This window comes from Neodiprion lecontei, chromosome 1 (assembly GCF_021901455.1).
Source record: "Neodiprion lecontei isolate iyNeoLeco1 chromosome 1, iyNeoLeco1.1, whole genome shotgun sequence".
NCBI classification, from domain to species: Eukaryota; Metazoa; Arthropoda; class Insecta; order Hymenoptera; family Diprionidae; genus Neodiprion; species Neodiprion lecontei.
In genome coordinates this window covers 683,555-705,502 of record NC_060260.1, presented here as the reverse complement: position 1 = coordinate 705,502, position 21,948 = coordinate 683,555, and the positions used below count along the sequence as shown (strand labels likewise).

Genomic DNA, 21,948 nt, shown 5'->3' with positions numbered 1-21,948 from the left:
AGATTACAAACCGAAAAATATTGAATTGTGAAAATACCGAAGAGTCAAAAAGTCAACGTTTCAAATGTCAGACTCGTACCGTTTCGAAAATTTACGAATCTGAATTTATATCAATAATAACTGACCAGACTCGAAAGGTGGAAATCCCGAAACCCACTATGAGAGAATGGACGAAATACCGAAAGATTGCAACCTTTGACGTCAGGATCACATTTCTTCTTTCCAACGTCATCAGTTGCTGCTTATAGATGGCGTTACGCTTGTGCAGAGACGCGAGGGCGCTGACGTGAATGTGGAACGCGATTTAATGCAGTAACGTCTCGAATAAATCGAACGAACGAGAAAAAAGATTTACTCTTCAATTGTTATTAAAAATATGTTGCCCGTTCCCTTGCGTTATTTTTTTCTTTGACGACACAGACGATTGTCGGATACAATAAGATAATCTTGATGAAACTAGCATCGAGTTGACCAATTTCACAAATTCCAAATCCTCAGGAGATTCGGCATTTCGTCATTTCGGGATTCTGCTCCTTCTGAATTTTAATTTTGAACAAATAATTTTCTTGGTTTTCTGGCTGCTCAAAGTATCAGCTGCTTATCGAAAGTCCCAATTTCGGTACACTGAAAAAACCCATCAAGTTTTGACAAATCGCTGCGGTTTAAATCTTTTCAAGTCTCCGTAGCATCCGGTTTAAAATGAACAAAAACAAAATCGGTCCATTAATTCCGACGCGCGCAAGGGTTTGACGATCGACAAAAAAAAACTGTGATCCGAAAATAACGTTGGAAAAATTCACAATACTTACAATTAGTATAGTCATTTACGTCAGTAATTTGTTCTCAAATATCCGCAAAAAATTTTACTCCAACGTTATTAGTTGCAAAGCGGTCGTGAAACGCGTTCGAGACTCTCGTGAAGAATTTATTATGGGTTTGTAGGTATCGTTGGCAAGATTTCGCAGCGGGCAGCTTCAGTCATAACCATAGCTTGTCATTAACGCGAGGAGCAGTTAAACGCAGACTGGCACACCGTCTCGATCTCAGACGTCATCTCCAGACGTTTTGCCGAGTCTAATTGCAAACCAAGCGTAATTATTCACAAACTCAACAACGTCGTAACGTCGAACGCGGGTAAAATCGCGTGCTTGACTGTATAAGCGGTTTAACATTCGTCCCTCGGTGTCTTTGATCCGAGTGTAACGACGCAGTGGGAAAAAACAAAGATTATGTCTACGCTGCGTCGAAACTATCGGTGGAAAGCTTTTTCGAATTTCTTTCAAATGTTTTCGCGTCATTCATTGCACGTGAAAATTCGATGAGAGAAAAAATGAAATACTACTATTCAATTCGGATTTCGAACTGCAAATTCAGATTCGTGATTAACGATTCAGAAGCCTTCAGCTACCATATTACATGGAATGTCCCCATTTTTTTAATTTTTTAAATTTTGCGACACTATAATGGATCCGCCACTACAAATTTTGGAAGTCTGACCTTGGATTCGTTATCGGTGACTCAAAAACTTCTCGCCTGATAATTTCTAACTAAATCCGAATATTATTAGATTTTTTTCCACCATATTGGATTCGCCATTTTGGATTTTGCAAATCTGACCTCAAATTCGTAATCAGCTACCACAAACAAACCGACGAGTACCAATTTTCATTCAAATCCATTTATCCATTCTCAAGATGTAATCATTATTATTTAATTTTTGAGAATTTTGTTACTTAAATAATTGAAAAGTTAATGAACCGATCAAAGGCAAAATCTAATCGGTTCCAAGTTTAGAAATGCCGCGTCTATTGAGACCAAAATTCTTGAAATTCAGTGACTCGTTTTCGCGATATCGTTGAACAAAAAAATTGATCGCATACAAAACTCAACTTTTCATTTTCCGGGTGATTACAACAGCTTCTTTTGTTCTATATCTATTATCACAAAAAAGTGTTTCCTTTATTCGTGCAGAATTAAAGCTACGTAACGATCACAATCATCTACTGTACGTATACAAATAGAGCATCGTAACGATGACAATATACCTATTCTCGAACAATATATTTCGCACGTGTTTTCTTCATTTGGCACCGGCTTTCGCGTATCCTGGCAAATACAAAAAGTATAGCTACAGAATCTGGAAAAGCTCGGGAATTGATATATCAATTTGCAATTTGCATCGACACGTCCACACACCCATACATACATATATACATATATATACATATACATGTATATTATATACGTACGTACGCGCGCCTTGGCGTGGGGATTTTCTTCGGTTCGAAATTGCGTCCGTGTAAGTTGCACACAGTTGTGCGACGTTGGCGTTTCGTGTAGAAAAGGGGTGAAAGGGGTGGATAGGGGAGAAACGGATAAGGGAATAAGGGGAGTCGAGTCTTCCGCGAGGTGTTTGCAAACTGTTCCATTGGCCCAGATATCCTCCTCCACCTCACCAGACGTGGGTGTACCGAAGTCTGGAAACTTCCAACTTTCTGCAAGGTCCATACACCGTACCATACCTGGACGCCGCCGCTGCAGCAGCTTAGGTGAGTGGATAGATTTTCAGGATTTCTCCAACGACACGGTCATTCGAAGGAATGAGAGACCAACCGCAATCCGATCAGCCTGCTCCGTGCAATTGCGATTTTTCCATCCACCGCAGGAGGATCATAAAATTTCTATCGATAAAAACCTGAGCTGGATTTCTTATAGGCAAGTTGGAAAAGAAATGCGGGAAATGACATAAAATCAGCACGCGTGATGGAGGATAGTTTTATGGAACTGGAACTATGCTCTCGTTATCCTGGGATGATAAAAAACAATTTTCCCACCCGTTTTCACTACGTATTCGACGAGAAAATCGATGCTTTACGGGTAAACGCGTACAGGTTAAAAATAGATAGGTACGGTACGCGGTTTCCTCTTTCTTCATCTTATCGATTGTGAGACGAGGTGAAAAAAGATACGTATCAATTAAAGGACGAGGGTTACAGCTTGGAGGTCTAAAATCGTACCTATTTTTAGGAGTTTTTTTTTTCAACGAAAACACTTGCAGCAATTTGAGTTTGAAGGATTTATTATTCATAGTTTCACGGATATTTCAAAAGTTTTTCGTTGAAATTAATAACAAAATGGCGGCATGGCGCATGTAAATAGCGAACGACCACGTCACGGATCATATTTTCTCCGATGAACTTGAAATTTTTACACAATCTTTAAAACTTGTTTATCGACTCGAGTTCAAAGTCGTTCGCTAGTTATATGCGGTATGCCACCATTTTGTTGTTAATTTCAATGAAAAAATTCTAAAATATTCTTCTCTCGAAACTACAAATAATAGAGCCTTGGAAAGAAAAAAAACTTCTGAAAGTAAGCATGATTTTAGACCGTCAAAGCTGTACTTTCCCCTTAAATATCAAAAACATTTTTCGAATGGTATAAAAAAAAGTCAGATACACCAGCTGCTAGCTTGCAGCATGATAAAAAGGATAAATTGGAGTACATATTACATGTATTTGCAGGGGACGACGGCCGCATATGTGAGGGAAGGGGGGGGTAGGAGGCGTACCTACAGGGCGGTCCCTCATTGTTTAACATTGGTTTGTGCCGGAGTGTTTGAGAGGGTTTAGTCGTCGATCTCTCTCTCTCTCTCTCTCTCCCGAGCTAATGCATAATGCAAAACAATCCAACTAAGTTATATTCCACCGCCACGTACAGATACGCCGAGCTTATCGGAGGGGCGAAAGGGGAGGGGACGGGGAGTTTGAGATTTTCACCGACGACCGCCGGAGAACCGAAATCAACGGTTAAGCTCTCCAAATATGAATTTCAACCTCTTGCAATTAACTTCAATGTACACGAGCTGAGCCTTGCCTCGCCTCGCTTTGACTCGCGTCTTAACCCCCGCCATCGCCTATACACACGTACGCGGCTTGTATATCCCGATAAGCAAACTCTCAAAGCCCCGTTTGTTACCGTGAACAAAGTTACTTCTGCATAATCCACGATTTCACGAAAACCGCTGACGTAGGTATGCATTATATACAGTCGTAGGTCTGCGCTGTGTTATAAGTATAACGAGACCAATTTGTGAGTTTTAATTATAGAATTCTTGGACGCCAATCTTCGTCGAATTGCCTGTAAAGACCGAGAGAATGAAAATACAATGTTCTATTTGCTCGAAGTGAAACGTGCGAAGGTGCGCACAGTATACACCTTATCACTTTCGGTCGCGCAATTTAGTTTTTTTCTTTTTCTTGCACGGGAGTGGAACTATACGTTCCTATGTATTTTTTGACGTTGAATGCGAATCTGTTGTCAACAATTTAATAAAACTAAAAACAACCCCTAAAATGGGGTGAAAACAGGTCGAATCATCCACATTGTTTTAGACAGTGTTCTTTAATGAGATTTATATGAATAATTATTTGAGACATTAGGATTGAATTTTGTAAACCTAATGACTATTATGAGATCTCTGTTCGTCAACCAATGAATTCCAAGCATTTTTACTCTACGTTGATTACCCAATTTCTCCGCTAACGAATTACATTCAAGAAAATACGTGTTTTTTTTTTGAATATGTTCATCCATAACAATCATAAACAATTATGGATTCACAATAAATCCAAATCGTTCTAAAATTGAGGTATTTTTTTTTTTTTTTTTTTATATATGAAAATGCAAAGAAATTCAAGATTTTGCATGGAATATAAAAAAAAATGACAAAAATAAGGTAAGAAAGAAAAGTGCCACTATAGTGGCTTATGTGACTGAAAGGGTTAACACATGTGAGATATCTGCACGCGGCATATACATTATACATAAAAATCGCATCGTGCTCGTCAAGTGGTTGAAAAATGTTTGATCATAATAGTAGGAATTTAAGAGAGAAACACGTACGTCATCCACTTTTCTCTTTCTCTCTCTATCTCTCTATCTCTTTCCGTATATACATATAGTACAAAAGGAGAGTAAAAAATGTAACGAGAATTAACATTTAACGACCATACTCGTTGAAGCATCAGCTTATACCTACATCCAGCAGCCACGAATAAGAAGGGAGCAGAAGGGAAGGGGTTTACCTACGGCTCTCGCAGGCGCGAACTAAAAGTCGAAAGGTTGGCTGCCGCAGCAGCTGTATAAAAAGCTAGTAGAAGCCCGGTATTAAAAAAACGCGAGAAGATTAATGGAATGCATATACGATGTATAATATAACTTGTATAATTTATAGGGAAAAAACAAGGTATTCGCCCCTGTTTGTCAGGAGGAAAGTCACAAGATAACGAGAAATTCACTCCATTTCGTAAGAATATCTACCTACACACATTTATACGTTCAATCTCGCGTGTAACGAACAGATCAATCCGATATCCTCGAAATAATCAACTTCCATGACAAAATTATTATTCGACAGACGATCGGTGCAAATGACAATTTATTGTGTTTATATCAAATATAATACGAGGATAAGGAATAGTAGAAGAAACTTGGCGAAAGAGACTGAAACATATTCCGATCAAAACAAAGGCTACAAACGTATGACTTTATTTTCTTCCTTCGTTAAAAAAAAAAATTTTGTCTTTGAATTTTGGGGAAAAATAGAAGAAAAAAAACGTCAGGTTTAATAGCCATGCAGGCTGAGATTCCATCATTATCGTAAAGCACGAAAAGTTGGCGTTTAGTAGAGAGAGGGAGAGAGAGAGTGAAAGAGAACGGGGAACAACACGGCTGTGAACAGCGAGCAGTTATTCATACATAAATTAGAACCATGAAACGAACGAATACCGCGTCAGGGTGTTTAATTAAATTTGCGACGTGATATACGTCGTCGCTTATTACCAGCGGCGGACCCGCAAGGAACGAACGAACCGCGGCGGCGGGTTAAATCATTGCGTGTTGGGAACTTTCTACCAATTTCTTTTTTTTCTCGCCGTTTTCACCAATTCATTCTTCGATATTTTCGCTCTGTATTCTTTTCTCGAACTAGCCAGGAGTTTCCCACGTATCGGGAGAAAGAGGTAAAATTTCAACTTACGTGTGTACGTACGAGGGAGAAAAAACCTATATACGTATGTGGCAGAGAGAGGCAAAAAAAAATGACCAAAGCAATATCTTTAAAATCTGCAAAATTCTTATATCGGACAGCAGCTGCTTGTTGAAAATTCGCGTACACCGCATACGATATACATATTTTATACATATGTATATATCGAATTTCATAAAATTCGTTGGCCGAGAATGCACAGTCGGGTTTTTTGTACGCGTTTGTAGCCGAGTATGCAAAGCGAGAGACGTCAGTTGAGGCACGTAAACAACAAACTAAATAGCTCGGAGTAGTGAGCAAACAAAAGGCGTCCCCTCTCGACTGAGGAAAAGCGACGGCATCGTCCTCGTCTTCGTCCTGGGAGTGAGTGCATGTCTCCTCGCGTCGGCCGAGCTCCCGCGAGTATTTTCGCCTGACTCGAGGAATTTAATTCAATTGATTAAAAGATTAGTGAAACCCGTAGGTCTGCGGTACGTGTAAAACTCTGCAGGCGCGATTTGTGCGTATTAATAACCACCGTAAAAATATGAAGAGGGGGGTGGAAATTGGACGCGAGAATTTCCGAAGACAGGGAAAAGTGTGGTAAAGTACAAAGCTGCGTCGGTATTGACGCGGAGGGCAGTGAGAACGTCGCATACTTGGCGAAAATTTGATAATATAACAGGATTACGGAAATCTGAAGAAGATGACGACGATGAAGAAAGAAAAAGCAAACTCGTTGCAAGTACTCACCAAGGCCCAAGTCAGCGAAATAGATTTCTCGAAGAGCGATGAATTCCTCTTCCTCCGTCATCCCTGCGTGTCCAAAGCTGTCGTTTTCCGGCCAAACCTCCCTGGAAACATGAGGATGAAGTTAGTGACGTTACAACAATGATTAGGATTGTCTGAAATCTTGGAAGCCATGATAAATAAAACACATTGATATACGTAATTCGCGGAGTCAATTCCGTGAAAGTCATTCAGAAATTGAACACTAATGATCTTTTCCCCTGACGTGATATTTACCGGCGAGAAAAGACCTTCGATCAAGGACTGAAAGATATGTTCATATAGCTTGTGTAAATATTTTAGACTGATCGGTTCGGCGCTTTCTGAAAAATCTTGCTCACCATTTTGCGAAAGCATAATTTTTCCAAAAACGCTTTCAAAGTTTCAAAAGCACTTTAAAACGCTCCAGGGCATATTTGCAAATGTGAGCGTAACTTGGAGAACACATCTCGAATCAAAATGAAATTTTTAGTGCGTATACTTGAATATACGTACATACGTTACGAAAATTACTAAAATATAAATCTTGACTGAAATCCGCCGTCGAGGCTAAGTTAGTGCACCGGCAGACTCAAGTACCGAATATTTGATCCCGCGTGATTAAATTCTCCGATTCGCCCGGCAGAGCTTTAAGGATAAGTCTCGAGTCGGCCGACGTACGGAGCTGCAACCCATGGAACAATAATTCGCTCCCAATATATCAGCGGTTGTTACGAAGGCGGAGGGGTTAATTGCCCGGCCCTCCTTTATCCCTTGGAGCCCGTGAAGCCCCCGAGTGAACCTGGAGGAGCAGGAAGGACGAGGACGCGGTCGTTCGAAGGACCGAAAGCTCTGTTCGGCGTCGGCTCGGCTCGATGGAATGCGTTTGGAATTTTCTGGACAGGGCTTTAATAACAATGGAACCGAGATGAACGGTGGGAAATTGGGTTACGCTGCTGCTGCTGATGCTGCTGCTGTTGCGGCGGTGCTTCTGATGAAGTCGAATGAAAACAGGGGAAATTGCTTCGCGGCTCGATCTCGCTCAGAATCTGATGTACAAAACCGTCGTGTGCGGACAAGTTCGCGCTTTTCAGTCACAGCGGGATTCCCAGCGTCCCATAGTAAATATTTCCGTGTCCTAGCCTTATCAAAGTTTATTTACAAACATTCAAATAATCTTTGTTACTTCGTATGATCCCGAAAAGTCTCGAGTAACAAGTTTCGCCCAGAATCAGCGAATTGTGATAGTTTTTTCGATTTTACATCCGCCATCTTGGATTTAGAAATGATCAAACTCTGAACTTCAGATTCGTGATCAGCGACCCGCAAAAACTCTCGAGTAACAAAATTCAGGCCAAAATATTGAGTTGAAAAATGTCTAAGGGTTAACCAGTTTATTATTCGTCACGGTGCTAATTACAAAAGAGCTTATACTTTCATACGCCCTTTTTGCTTTAGAGAGCTATCTAGAGCCAAAAGGGCGTATGGTTTTTTTGCATCATTGCCAATCGTTTCGGAACATATTTTCAAGCTAAATGATGAATAAAATAATTTCATAGGTCAAAAGGACGTATAAACGTATAAATCCTTCCAGCATTAGCACTGCGACGTATCCATATAGACTTTATCAGCTGAATATACGAAAACGGATGTTGAATGAGAAATTGAGAAGCTAGAAACAATGGAAATACAGGGAGAGACCGACTACCCTCGGGGTTTCGAAGGGAAAAGCACCCTGACCTAGATTACAAACGATATGCTCGATTTCTCGCGAATCCGCCCAACGAAATCCCCCGGGAAATATTTGCGAGGTTACGATTTTTCAAAACCAAAAATGTATGTAAAAATACGTTGAAAACACTTGATAATAAATTGGTGATGGATTTTCGATGCACAAACCTTCCTCGCCGATAAGCAGGAAAAGTGCGGAAAATGATTTCACCAAGGACTTCAAAGGAAGATGGACGGATCCGAGGGACGGACGTGGTTCGCTTCGATAAACCGACGGGCCTTATGTACATAGATATACATAATATATAGGTAGAGAGAATTTTCCTCCGAAGCGAGTGTCCCCTTTCAGATTTAATGAAACGTAAATATGCATACCGACGAAGGTCTGCGTATCTACTATACCTATACTCATTTACACCCGACAGGTTGTAGGTTTGATATATCGAAAAAATCCTGTACCCACAAAATATCTCGTCTTTTACTTTATCATCGGTGTTTCGAATAGGAAGATCAACTACATAAAACAAATTTCGCAATTTAATTCAATTCAATATCGAGGAAATTAAAAATTGTCCAACAAGAAAACGCGTCAGTTTCTTTCTTTCGATACGTTAACAGCGCTGGTCAACAAAATTTTCTAACAAGGAAGCTGCTTAATAATTTTTTAATACTTATCCACCTTCATTATAAAACCATATTTATTTTTATTCCAGCAGGTCTAGTTTTAGTTTATTACAGCTAATACCAGCAAAAATTGAATTTTTACCGTTTTGACTTACCTTTTTCGATTCGGGTTGTTTTGTCATTCGTTGTAACTGACTTACTGGTATTTGTTGTAAGTAACAAAACACCCTGAATCGAAAAAGGTAAGTCAAAACGATAAACATTCACTTTCACCGGTATAACACAAAAGCTAGACCTGATCGAATCAAAATAAGCATGATTTCATAACGAGGGCAGACAGGTATTTAAAACTTAGCAAGCACCTTCCTTGTTACAAAATTTTCTTTACCAGTGCAATTCCACACTTTAAAAGACATAGACTCCTACCAAGCTGCAGATAAAAAACAAGGATTAACCAAAAAAGAGGTAATTCTATTCGCGACAAACTTCCGCCACCGCCTTATACATTATGTGTACCCTACACAGGTACGGTAGAGTGGTGAAGTTACTCGCCTAGGTAGGGGTAGGTACAGAGTCTAGAAGCGTTAGACTAGACTATTTTCAGCGATAAAAGTGGATCTAAAGCAGTCGGTTCCAAGGCAGGACAACGAGCAAGCTGACTAATAGCTTTGTTATACCAGACGCTTTTGTTTGATAAAACAATGGAGGCGTTGGTCGAGGGTCCTCTGCTCCATGCGGTATAACGGAGGAAGGGGTGAGTCTTCGCCACCCACGCGTGCCGGTATAGAATAGAAAGAAAAATTAAACAAAAACAAAAAAAAAAAAAAACGCAAAAGACAATACAAACAAAACGAAACAATACAAAGCAAAAAATAAAATCAAAGAAGAAAACATTTCTCGACTCTTCTTCCTCCGCTTCTTTCGCGGTAGGTACCCGAGTAAGTACTTGACCCGGTTATAAGTACCGTGCGGATCTCGATGGCTTATCTCATCGTCGTATTTGTTCTCTTTTCTTATTTTTAAACTTTCTTTTTGATTAAGGGTGTAGAAGGAAATTCAAAGATATTTACGTCAGGCACTTTTGAAATTAGTGAAATACATTAGAAAGAAAGAAAAATCCACTTCCGGACCTGGCCTAAAATGACTGTCTTTGATCATAGAATTTTTGAGAATTTTTGATATTTTTAAAAATGACAGTCCTATTTACCTTGAAAAATATATTCTAAAAAATAACGGCACGCAAGACAAATCTGAAATAATTCAAAAGTGCTATTCAAATTCGGGACAATCGCGTTTTGTCGAGTTGGCGTGGAATACCCCTTACGTATATGTATACCACACGGATAAGGTACGTGAAACCTGCATCTGAAAAACATTGCAAACTTTGTTCGAACAATCTCGAGGTATTCATCCGTTTGTCCCTCAGACTGATTTTCGTCCACAAGAGGGATTTGAATAGGAATAAAAAATATAGGTGGGCGACGAATCAAATTCGCTGTTAATGATGATGATAGTAACAACAACAACGACGACGACGACGACGATGGAGATAATTATGAAAATAAGATGATAAATGAAGATTCTTACCTTGCCGCTCGTAGTAGGCCAATCGCCTCGTCAAATTTATTGACACGAAGAAATTTTTGCACTCGTTTCATAGCGTCGGCTCTGAAACGAGACAGCAAAGAAATATTATCAGTAACGAACAAATAATTGATAGTTTTTTCTTTGTTTTTTTGTTTCTTACACGATCTATCATGTTTGAAAATCGATTCTCTTAATTTTTTTCAACATGGACTGTAAAAAAGAAAAAAAAAAAAACTATTCGACGCAATAACAGCAATCCAAAAATTTTACGTGCAGGTGAAGAAAGAAAGAAAAAAACTGAAATGCACTCACTTCTGATCGTCGATCGGCGTATCTAGAGTCGCATCAAACGGCGCGATCTCAGGTAGGGTTGAACTTTTCATAACGGCAGCCAATTCGGGAGTTGCCTCGTCCCACCGTTGATCCAGACTTTTTGCCGTCGGCGGTTTTTCCTTAGTGCCCTTAGATTCTCGAGAAAAAGAAAAAAAAATGTCAAAATTGGCGTTGTTTTAACTTTTCCTCGAATGTACAAAATTCACTTTTAAAAATACCGCTCACTTTTTGAAGCCCTGCGTCTCTGCCTAGCCTTGATCCTTTGAACGACGATGCTTTGCCCCTGTTTGCAGAACGCCTCGAGCATTTTCAGAAACACGTGTACGGTCTGGACGAGATCGCTGAGATAATTTCTACGTGGTGTTGATAAAGAAACAGAAAAGGGTGAATAGAGCTTGGGGAAATTAAATACGTCGTTTCGAATAAACACACCTATAATGACGTAGTTTTACACAGAATCGATCAAGCGGATCAAGCTCGTTTTAGCTCGGCGTTCGACGAGGAAAAGAGACAAAGATAGAAAGATAGAGGAAGAGAGACTGTAGCGGTTTACAGTTACCGGATAATTTAACGCGTCTGCAATTGTCAGATACCGGAAGCTCTAGACGCGGGACAGGCGTGAAATATAGAAACCGTGTCAACGTCGAAAAGTTTCTAGAGCCAAGGAAGAGAGGAGGGTGGATAAAGCTAATATAGTTTGGCCGGTCGTAGACCCGCGGAATTTTCACACCCACAGATCGATAGATCGCAGACCAAGACCTGCATGTTTATTTCAGAGGGGTTCCTGCATTCCGAATACGCCAAATAACAGACTGTCCCTCCTATCTGGATAAAAGTTTAACCCGACCCCGAGAGTGATGCATTCGTCGTTGTGTTTTTCTTTATTCAAACCGCGGTGTTTGATTTTGATAAAAGGGTTGTGAAACCGTCATGAAGCTGAAGGTAGCAGCCAGAATTAGCAGCAGAAAAATGTAGTTCAATTTTATCCTCATAATTGTATAAAATTATTGAAGGTTCAAGGTATTTGAAAAAATTTTCATTCTCGCTCTTCATTATCTTATTCGAATGAAAATTATGCTGGCTTCATTGCCAGCCTCGTGAAAACGTCGTTACAAAAGAGGAAGATTGATAAGAAGATAAGGGGTGAAGCCAAGAATCGAATAATCGAACAACAACGAACCTTGACATCGTGACTTCGTTGTAGCACAGCAACTGGTTCAAAAGCGTCTCCCGATACTCGGGAACGTAAAAGACGTTGCTCTTAATGACCTTGCTCGATTTTCGAACAGCCTCCTCGGCGCATTTGTCCATCGCCGCCAAGGTGTTGAGCAGTTCCTTGAAAATCATCGCAGGCTGATTAGATGTCGCTGGCAAAGTGAATAAGCAAAATCTTAATCGTTACTTTGTCTTCTCACCTCGTAAGCCTTGAGGGCAAGGTAAAGCCGCCGCGACCACAACGGAATTTTCTTTTTGTCGGTAACCATCATCTCGTAGTAGTGCTCCAATTGTCTCTGAACGAGATGAAAGACCTCGGTGGATATAGTTTCGCTGTAAAATCGAAAGGCCGTTTCCCTTCATATTTCTTGCCTACACTATTAGAAAAACATAACTAAACGAAATGTTGCAGCAGATCCACTTTATAGTTGTGTCATTTGTTACATTTCTGTTAGTAAATATAACACTAATTATTACAATTTTAACATTTAATTTGTACTTAGTGCTGTTTTTTCTCACTTAGTAATACATTAAAAAACGGTTAAACCAACCCAAAAATCTTAGTCGACCTGCTGGGACATTTTTTTTATAACCGTGCATTTTCGCCCGACTTGCTTTTTGAATATTACCAGATTATTTTCATGGAGGGTAACTCACCTGACGTATTTCACCTCGAACTTGTAATGGCGATTGAATTCCATGAAGTACCGCAACGCCCATAAATAATAACTTTCGTCGTTAGCTTGGGCGCGATTTCCACCGGTTATGCAGGACCTCGCGTATCTCATAACCGGGTTGTAAGCTCCGTTTAAAAACTCTACACAAAACTCCTTCAAGAAAAGCCTCACGCTGAGGGCGGACAGTCGTTCCGGATTGTCGCCTCTCATCAGCAATTTATTCTTCGGTCGTTTTACCTTTGTCTGTATTTGTCAACAATGGAATAACGGAACACAAGACATACATTCGCCTTTTCTCCAGCGTTCAAATTATTTTCGTCAATAAAACGACAGAAACAGCGCCCGCAAAAATCAACACGTATCTTTACAGGCATAATGAAACGGAAAAAATAAAAGAACTTACCTTCTCTAGACCGAGTTTCAATGCTTCCGGTTCGTAAGGCTTGTGGCAAATCAAGTCATTATCACCGATCGCTTTCATGTTTCTAACGACAAAGGTACCCCCGAAACGCGAGTGTCTGTAACGAGAAAGAAACAAAAAAAACTTGGATGTAACATTTGTCGAGAACCATAAATTCTCTGTATAGGACTCCGTATGCATTTGACATTAATTACCCACATGTTTGTATTTTATACTAGTTATTATCGTTATTGATTTCATAACATTTATTATTATTATTATCATTATCATTATTATTATTATTATCATTGTTATTATTATTATTATTATTATTACACGCGAACTAAAGTTTCTACCACCAACTTTTCCAGTCATCCATAACAAACTTTCTGGATAGCAGAGGTATAATTATATACAATAAAGCCCTCTAAATCCTCCGATATGACTGCCGCTTCTACTTATTACTATAGCGAATTTCATTATTAATTGTTCGATATAAGGTAACAGTTTCTTTGTTAGCAAAAAAAAAAAAAAAAAAGAAAAACCGTTCGCCGCTGAAATTGTCGGCCGTAATTATTATACGTGAACTTGGATTAAAAAGAAAATAATAAGATACCAGAATAAAAAACAACAGATTCGTTGTGTCTGATCTTGATAGGCTCGGAAAAAATAAATAAAACAAGTTGGAGTGGTTAACTTCTTTTGTTCCAGATTTTTCTCTGATAAAATATAAGTAGTAATTTGAAAAAAAAATAAATAAATAAGTAAATGAAAAATAAAAAACATACAAATGGCAAAAACACGTAAACGGGGTCGGGAATAGTTTCGAAGAGCAAACGGTCCGCAACACGAGGGGTTGAATGGTGGGTACGCGCCATACATACCATAGGCCACCCCTGCACACCCCAACGTAATTTAGCAGACTATCTGGCAGTGACAGGTGCCTTCAATTGCATTGATTGGATTTTCAGAAGTTATGGGCAAAATTGGATTTGGATTATCTCCTCCGAGTTCCAAAGAACCGGGTGTATATACACTGCAGGTATAACACCACCCTTCGCTACGTACGCGCGGTGCATATACGAGCATGGCTAAGTTATTGAAATTTTTCTGATAATAGAATCCGTCGGTGCTATTTCGCTTCAAATATCGAAGTGAAAGAATAAAATCTAACACGTTAATCCGACCCCGCCAATCGATCGGGAACCGGCGAACGCAATTGAATCACTTATACGAATTGATCGGTTAAAATGTCGTAGAGGCGAATTATCCGCGTGCAATTTTGGGTAGAACCGACATTAAATCGTAAAGTAAAAGCCCAAAACCCTTCACCTACAAAATGAACGCGCCAAAGGGTGTCAATTAACGCAGGCTCTTAACTGAAACCGTGTTCTATCCGAATCCCCCCCATCCGACTCTTTTTGCCAGTCTGTATATAGCACCTATTCTTGACACAACGAATCGGAATACCAATTTTTGTTTTTCTTATCGCACGTTCTGCGGCGCGGTAAGGAAATAGTTGTAAAACCAAAACCTGTTATATCAGCTACACTGTCACATTTTTTATTGCAGATAAAACATAAAATGCAAAGCACGTGGAAAGGACCTGCAAATCACGGTGACTCAATGAGGATGTAATACAGTCTTCGAACATGATATGAATAAAAGTAACGAGTTAGCAGAAGGGTGCGGTGGAAACTGCAGGTCTGCGTAGTCTTATCGTTGCAAACCAGGTCATACCTATTCTCTGCCCCTACTCGACGATTACGAAGCTGCATTTCCTCGCGAATATGCAGGGGATACGTAAAATTCTACATGCATGCATACATTGTGCGCGTAGATCTACGGCAAATGTAGCTGTGTTAGTTAAAACCGCAGCCGCTCTATTCCCTCGTGTGCGCAAGCGTATGTACAGCTGTATGTATTTGTACATAGGTGTATAATACATAGTACACACGTGTCATATAAACGTGTAAACGCAACAATCCAGGGAGTGTGTATTTGAAACAGAAATAAAGACTCCTTTTTGTATGTGTGAATTGCTCGCCACCGCTTCGCCGCAATTTATAGATCCGTAATAAAATTTATGGTTGCGGGACCTGCGGCCGGTCAACGGTACGACCGGAAGTGAGACTTTAGGGGTACTAAAGTGCAAAAAACGTAAAACGGAGAAAAGTGAAATGAAATAAAAATTGCCTTTCAATGGGTAATAAAAAAAATACCCAAGCCCTCTACGTGCGGATGTGCATATTATATTTACACATGTGTATACAAATATATCATGTGTCAAAACCAAAACTGTCTCGAAAAAAAAATTATTTTAAAAATCTGATGCGCAAGAGAGTTTTCTGTCGTAACAAGAGAAAAAAGTGCGGAAAAATCAAAAAATTAAACGGTTTTTCAGAACGTCCAAAACCATTCGTGCAAGTGAAAACGAGGGGTGCGCGAATCCGCATTTTCTCCAACGTTCGCGAAACTCTTATCCAGCGTTTGCCGTTGCGTTGGCTCTCACGTAGGAACAGCGCGCGCACGGATGTCCGGCAAAAGCCTCAACGGCAATTTTTCATCATCATAATACGTTTGCCGAATCGAGGAACCCCTTTTCTGCTACCGCCCGGCTCAACCCGTCCTTTCGATAATAAACGAAACCCTCCCTCGCTTCTCTCAAGCGCGTTTTCCGCACTGCGGACAAAGGATTAATTCGCGCCAAGTTTTTTCTTTCTCGTGCATTTTGTTATGTTTTAATTCTAATTTTTGCAATTTTTTTGCTACACCAGTGACACAAGGAGAGACGAATGGGCAAGCTCACCTGGATCCAAGATACTTCCGCGTCTTCTCCATCTTCTCACGATTCTCTCTTTGACGACCTGCGAGGAGTTCGGCTTCGCCGCGTTCTTTTTCGGCTGTGCTTCGATGCAATCCTGCCGAAGCAAGTTTGCTGGCGCTCTGCTCCCGCAGCATCAGAGACACGATCTGAAATATACCAGAGGAAATTGTACAAGTGAAACGAAGAAGACGGATTAAACTTTGTTCAAGCACGGACTGTATCGAAGCGTCTCAGGCTGAGTTTGTGACCAATTTGAAAAGAGTAACAAACATTTTCAGAGACAGAAATGGTTGTTCTAAAATTGGTTCAAAATATTTCAGCAGATAGTGGATTTTCAAAAGTAACGATACATCTTATGTACACAGTAATTTTTCGTCGATACTCACCTCGAGAATATGCATCTGGTACTGTTGCTCGTCTTGGTTGCTGGCAATGAATAGGAACATGTCAACCATGCCAGATGTGTGAAGTGCAAAGAGAACCTATAAATATGTAAAAGTGATTGTACGATGAAAAGTGAGCACAATTGCGTTAGAGCTAGTCGTGTAGTTCCTCTTTCGAGACTCAACTAGTCGACAAGACGAAACCAGTTTCTACCTGATCATGCACAGTTCCCTCGCCATCGACTCTTTTCTCGTTTTCGATATCAGCTGGAATTTGCAAAACATTTCTAGCCAGAATTAAAATCCTCTCAATGACGAGGCCTCTGTCTTCGGATCGCTCGTTGTTGGGCTGGAATTTTCAACAATCAAAGAAGTAATACTCCCAAGCTGTGGAAATATCAAGTATCGGCCTGCATCACGAAGCGACAATAAAACATCTTACAATATTCAATATCATTCCGAGCTTCTCACAGAGCACCGACCAAAACCGTTCGTCGCCTAGCATAAACTTGTATCCCTGAAGATGGGCCGTGAGCTGTAGGTAACATTGGCGCTTGACCGAGTCAGTCGGCACCTCCTCGTTGTAGAGCAGAAGCGCAGGACTGGTCAAGTTGGCTAACAAACTGCGTGGGAAATTGTGTGATTCAAACAATCGCCAATGCGCCAGGGTGGTCATAAAAATTTGACTTGAACTTCCCCGCATTTGATCCCGAACTTGAACAATTAAATCTGGAGTTTTCTGCGGACATGCTAACAGAAATTTCTCAGAATCATGTGCGACAAGATTGACTTGAACTCACCGCAGATTAACTTCGAACACATCTTCCTTGTTAGAATGCTCGACAAGTATTTTGATGAGATCGGTCTGCACGATTTCCATGCGCCCGAGGTAAGACCTGATGGTGTGATTCTCATCGTCTCGTCTCAAGTACCTTATAAGATCCTTCAGCGTCTCTGCAAACAACAAAGTCTTTGGATGAGCTAAGAGTCATAGAAAGTTAACGAACCAAACAGACAGATTAACTCACCGACGCAGTCCCTCTCCAAATGATATTTCTTCCCATCGTAAAAACCGAGCGCAGCGCAGGTCGCCGCAATTTCAGCGGAAAGAAACCTGGACATTGTCGAGCAGCATTCGCTCACGCCTCAAGACCGTTCCGACCGTGTTTACGGGTCCAGATTTCGAGGTTACGAACGACACGCCGGGCGAACCGCAGCACTTGGCACTTATTCAGGCTTGACTGAATCCCCCCCCGGCCTCCCTGGTCACGCCCCGTGTCTTTGCTTCACTCGTAATTCACTGTTTCACCGAACTTAGAACGTTTATCGTTGCGAAAAACACGCGAGGCGAACCCCGCGAGCTCTCAAGCGCGGGACGCAACAAGTTGAATAACAACAAAAGCATGCCGAGCGTCACGTGACTCGCAGCCGGGACGCTGATTGGCTCATGATCGATGCTGAATTTAACAACGTAAACGTTTCTAACTTCACACCATTGCTTATTTAGGCTTATTATACCTACCTACGAATAACGAGACTCAACTGTTTGTCAACATTGCGACGTTTAGCGTTAGGCGAAGTGTTCGATTGCTAGAACCTTCTTCTCTTCGGCAATTTGTTCCACGGATAACTGCTAATAGCGTTGTACGTATGTTTGGTGCAGAAGAAAGGTCCAATTTTGATATATCAAGCAGAAGTTCGATTCAAAGACGATCTTGACGTTATCTTCGGGTTACTCGTGTCAAATTCGTTAAGTGAACCTTCGACGTCGCGTCTCATCCGCTCGGAGAGAACAAAAAGAACGGATTTGACTGAAAATTTCAGGAAATGAAAAACGCATCAAGGTTGTAGGTAAGAAATACCCATGTCACCTATTTTTTCACTATAAATGTAGCAGATTTTACTCTGGGCACGATGGTTTTCACTGTTTCAAGTATATTTTACCAACAAACCTGATGTGTGCGTCCTTTACTGCAGTTTTGAGTAAAATCTGCTCTGTTATTCTCTCCGTACATAAATAGCCAACTTCGCGTCAGTTATGCCCGATATGACAATCGCACATCTAATCGTACGTCTAATTATACTGTCGGCGTTATTCTTAGATGTGAACTGAGCGAACTGCGACTGTATTAAAATTTCAATCTTCTAACGGCATTCGCAGACTCGTGAAAAAAAATCTCTCTAAAGTTCAAAACCGCCGCAGAGTCGGCAACTTCAGGTGGAAGCGATCAGTGGCGGGTCAGAGTGAATTGCATAAAGCGCCATCGGTTTACCCTGCGGGATTTTTCACTCCGTGTTCGCAGTCGTTTATTCGTTTTGCCGAAAGCGATCTACAGAGAGAAAATTGGCAGACGCCGCGTGCCCGTATATTTATTCAACGTGTTCGCAGGTGCGTATATATGCATGTACCCCGTGTGGGAAATATTATAGGCAAGCGAGAATTAATCGACGGTGTATAACGAGCTCGTTGTCTAATTCTGAACGCGCTCTCCAGCAAATCGATAACGCCGGCCAGCGTGTTCTGTTCCATTGAACGTTCATCGAGGTATGAAACGTGTAATACTACACCTGCATGTCGTTTGCCCGATATCATTCCCAGGAGATCGATGCAGAAATTAAATATCGGATAAGTCGAGTCATTTGGAGCGCTCGCGAAGTCAGAATTTTCGCTAAATATTCTTACTCATGCACTGCAGTGTTTAATACTGTAGAATATACGTTATGTATTAGGGTGGTCCTTATTTAGGGTGTTGACGATTTTTTTCCGGGCTGCCCCCCAGATCAACTTTAAATAATTCAAAAACAATTCCCTATTTATTTCTGTTTTTTATTTCAACTATAACCCGTGACTGTAAGAAGGTGGACTTTTCTATTTAAAATACACGCGTCTCGGACACAATATTATCATATATTTTATTGTAAGAGTAGTAATATTTAAAAAAATCTGTAACGCGAGGTTTTGGTGCACATTAGTGCTACTATCTGAGAAAAAATTCACATCATCATACCATGATCACCTCGACAAATTGCACACCCTCGAAATGGTTTTTTTCCATTTAGAAAAAGTGCAATTTGTCTAGATTACCTGATATGATGATGTGAATTTTTTCTCAGATAATAGCGTCGATGGCCACTAAGATCTCACCGTTATAGATTTTTTTGAACATCATTACTCTTACAATAAAATAGGTATAAACTAATTGTGATAATGTGTCCGAAACACGTGTATTTTAAATGAGGAAATCCTCCCTCTTACAGAGACGAGTTAGAGCTAAAATAAAACCCTGAAAATATTAGGGAACTGCTTTTGAATTACTTAAAGTTGATTTGGGGGAGGGTCCGAAAAAATTCGTCAACACCCTAAATAAGGACCACCCTAGATTGTATATACAGCGACGCGATTAAACATAATATTTATATTACGTACTGCCAACTTAATCGTGAGTATTATGGCAATAAACTGTACAAACACGCGTCGTATCTTCAAAAAAAGCATCTCATATATTAGCCTTCAAAAACAATGAAAACTTATTGTTCTTCTTTTCCTGCTTTCCTGCAGACCGTTTTTTGGAGACATTGGGAAGAAAATTTACAACGCAGATTTCTATCACCCAAATCCTGAAGCCTAGTCATTTTCAGCGAAATGAAACAACGCACAAGTAAGTAAGTAACTATTACAAACCATGGTTTGTTTCTAGAAACCATAATATCAGCCGAACCATCGTAGATTTGAACATTCAACTTAAAAAATACGCACATATTTGCATCTAAATCTTGCTCCCAATTGAATTTCGAAAAGATCTAACTCCAATATTTTCACATTTTTTACAACTGAGAACGTCGATGAGTTCTCTAAAAACAAGTAGGTACTCGTCGGATTTTCCGCCAATTGTTAAGTTTTTGCCACGTGTAACGATTACATACATCAGGAAGCTTGAAAGTAAAACAACGCAGCTGTTCGAATCGGAATCAGCATAGAAATGAAATCCAATCTCACCGGAATGAGAAAATGTTACAGCAAACGGCGTTTCGAACACTTTCGCAGCGTCGCGCCTCGCTGTGGAAATTGTTTCGTTAATATCCCTCGGTTCTCCCCCACAATCAGTCCATCATACGCAAGACTTGACTACAGCGATTTTCTGCTTTGAATAGCGCGCGAGCTTGCGCGAAGCTGATATCCCACACTTGACACTTACACCGTTATACATGTATACGTGAAGACGGCTTGGAACCTACAAAGACAGCAGGCTGGCAAGAGGTCGGAATGTCTGCTCAATGGTGAATTAAATTTCGGTTGAGAAATCCCTAGAAAAGCAAGCAGCTCGGGTTCACTCTCGCGGGGATCTAGAGTTAAGTAAATTTAGTCATTCAATGTGAAATGGGTTATAGGACTTTACCCCGGCTTTCCTGCGCGATCCAGCTGCGAGACTCGCTCTTCCTACAATATAGTCTGCACAGTCCGCTGTCTACCTCCTCGTAAACCATTCGATCATCCCCCACTTTATTACAAAGATAATCACTCGTTGTTCCCGAGCCAATCGCAATCACCTCGGAAAGTAGCCGTCCAGTCAGAGATAACGGGGAAAAATTTATTCGAAGCAAAACTCACGCTGCGCGAAGAGAGGTGAAGTTGATATTCCGAAATTGAAGAGTTCCGAAAGCGCCAAATTCCAAATTTTTTAGCGGCGAAACTTGGAGTAAAGAAACCAAACTTTGACGGAACATCAAAGTTTCGAATGGTCCGTAACCGAACGCTCAAAGTTCCCAAAGTGCAAAGTTTCGAGTGGGCAAAATTACGAAAAGGCGTAACTTCGGCGAGTCGAAGTTCCGAAAGCGCAAAAATGAGAAAATTAAAAAATCTGGAACATCGAAATCCAGTATGATCGAAGATTTTTAGCTCTGTGAATTTCTGGCTCGGTAAAATTTTACCACTTTGATTTTTCTTTGTTTTCAATTTTCGATATTTTTACTTTCGGAATCCTGGTCGTTTTGATTTTCGGTTTTTTTCATTTTTTACACCCACTCGTTGAGTAAACCACGCTGTCTGAACGCCATCGAACCTTTATTGTTCGTAATTTTGCTCAGTCGTAACTTGAATTTTCGTAATATTGGATTTCGGAACTTTGTAGTTTCGGAAAAGTCCGATTTCCTTACTTCAAGCTTGGCCACCAAATAATCCGGAATTAGGCGCTTTCGGAACTTTTCAAATTCGGAACTTCAACCCCGCCCCTTTGAAGAATATTCGATCGCAGTAAAAAACGAGATGGATAAAAAATTTGATTTCCCCGATACCGCGTGTTACTTGAATTACTCCTCACGCGATTTTGGCCGCAGTCGCCTTTTTCACTCCCAGTGACCTCCATTCTCCTCTTCTC

General features: G+C 40.5%; 1 protein-coding gene across 1 annotated transcript in view; it reads right to left on the bottom strand.

Annotated features, from left to right (window-relative positions):
• The window catches only part of LOC107228056 (protein timeless homolog), an 87,990-nt gene extending 69,897 nt beyond the window's left edge, over window positions 1–18,093 (bottom strand). Inside the window, exons 1-14 of the mRNA XM_015669401.2 lie at window positions 17,602–18,093; window positions 17,374–17,527; window positions 17,016–17,196; window positions 16,788–16,922; window positions 16,577–16,672; window positions 16,173–16,336; window positions 13,367–13,481; window positions 12,944–13,206; window positions 12,487–12,619; window positions 12,252–12,406; window positions 11,297–11,424; window positions 11,051–11,207; window positions 10,739–10,819; window positions 6,782–6,882 (exon numbers count right to left, since the gene is read on the bottom strand). Of these exons, the coding sequence (XP_015524887.1) occupies window positions 6,782–6,882; window positions 10,739–10,819; window positions 11,051–11,207; window positions 11,297–11,424; window positions 12,252–12,406; window positions 12,487–12,619; window positions 12,944–13,206; window positions 13,367–13,481; window positions 16,173–16,336; window positions 16,577–16,672; window positions 16,788–16,922; window positions 17,016–17,196; window positions 17,374–17,527; window positions 17,602–17,695 (1,957 nt within the window). The 5' untranslated portion in view covers window positions 17,696–18,093. The remainder of the gene's footprint in view (window positions 1–6,781; window positions 6,883–10,738; window positions 10,820–11,050; window positions 11,208–11,296; window positions 11,425–12,251; window positions 12,407–12,486; window positions 12,620–12,943; window positions 13,207–13,366; window positions 13,482–16,172; window positions 16,337–16,576; window positions 16,673–16,787; window positions 16,923–17,015; window positions 17,197–17,373; window positions 17,528–17,601) is intronic.
• Between the last annotated feature and the right edge of the window lie 3,855 nt (window positions 18,094–21,948).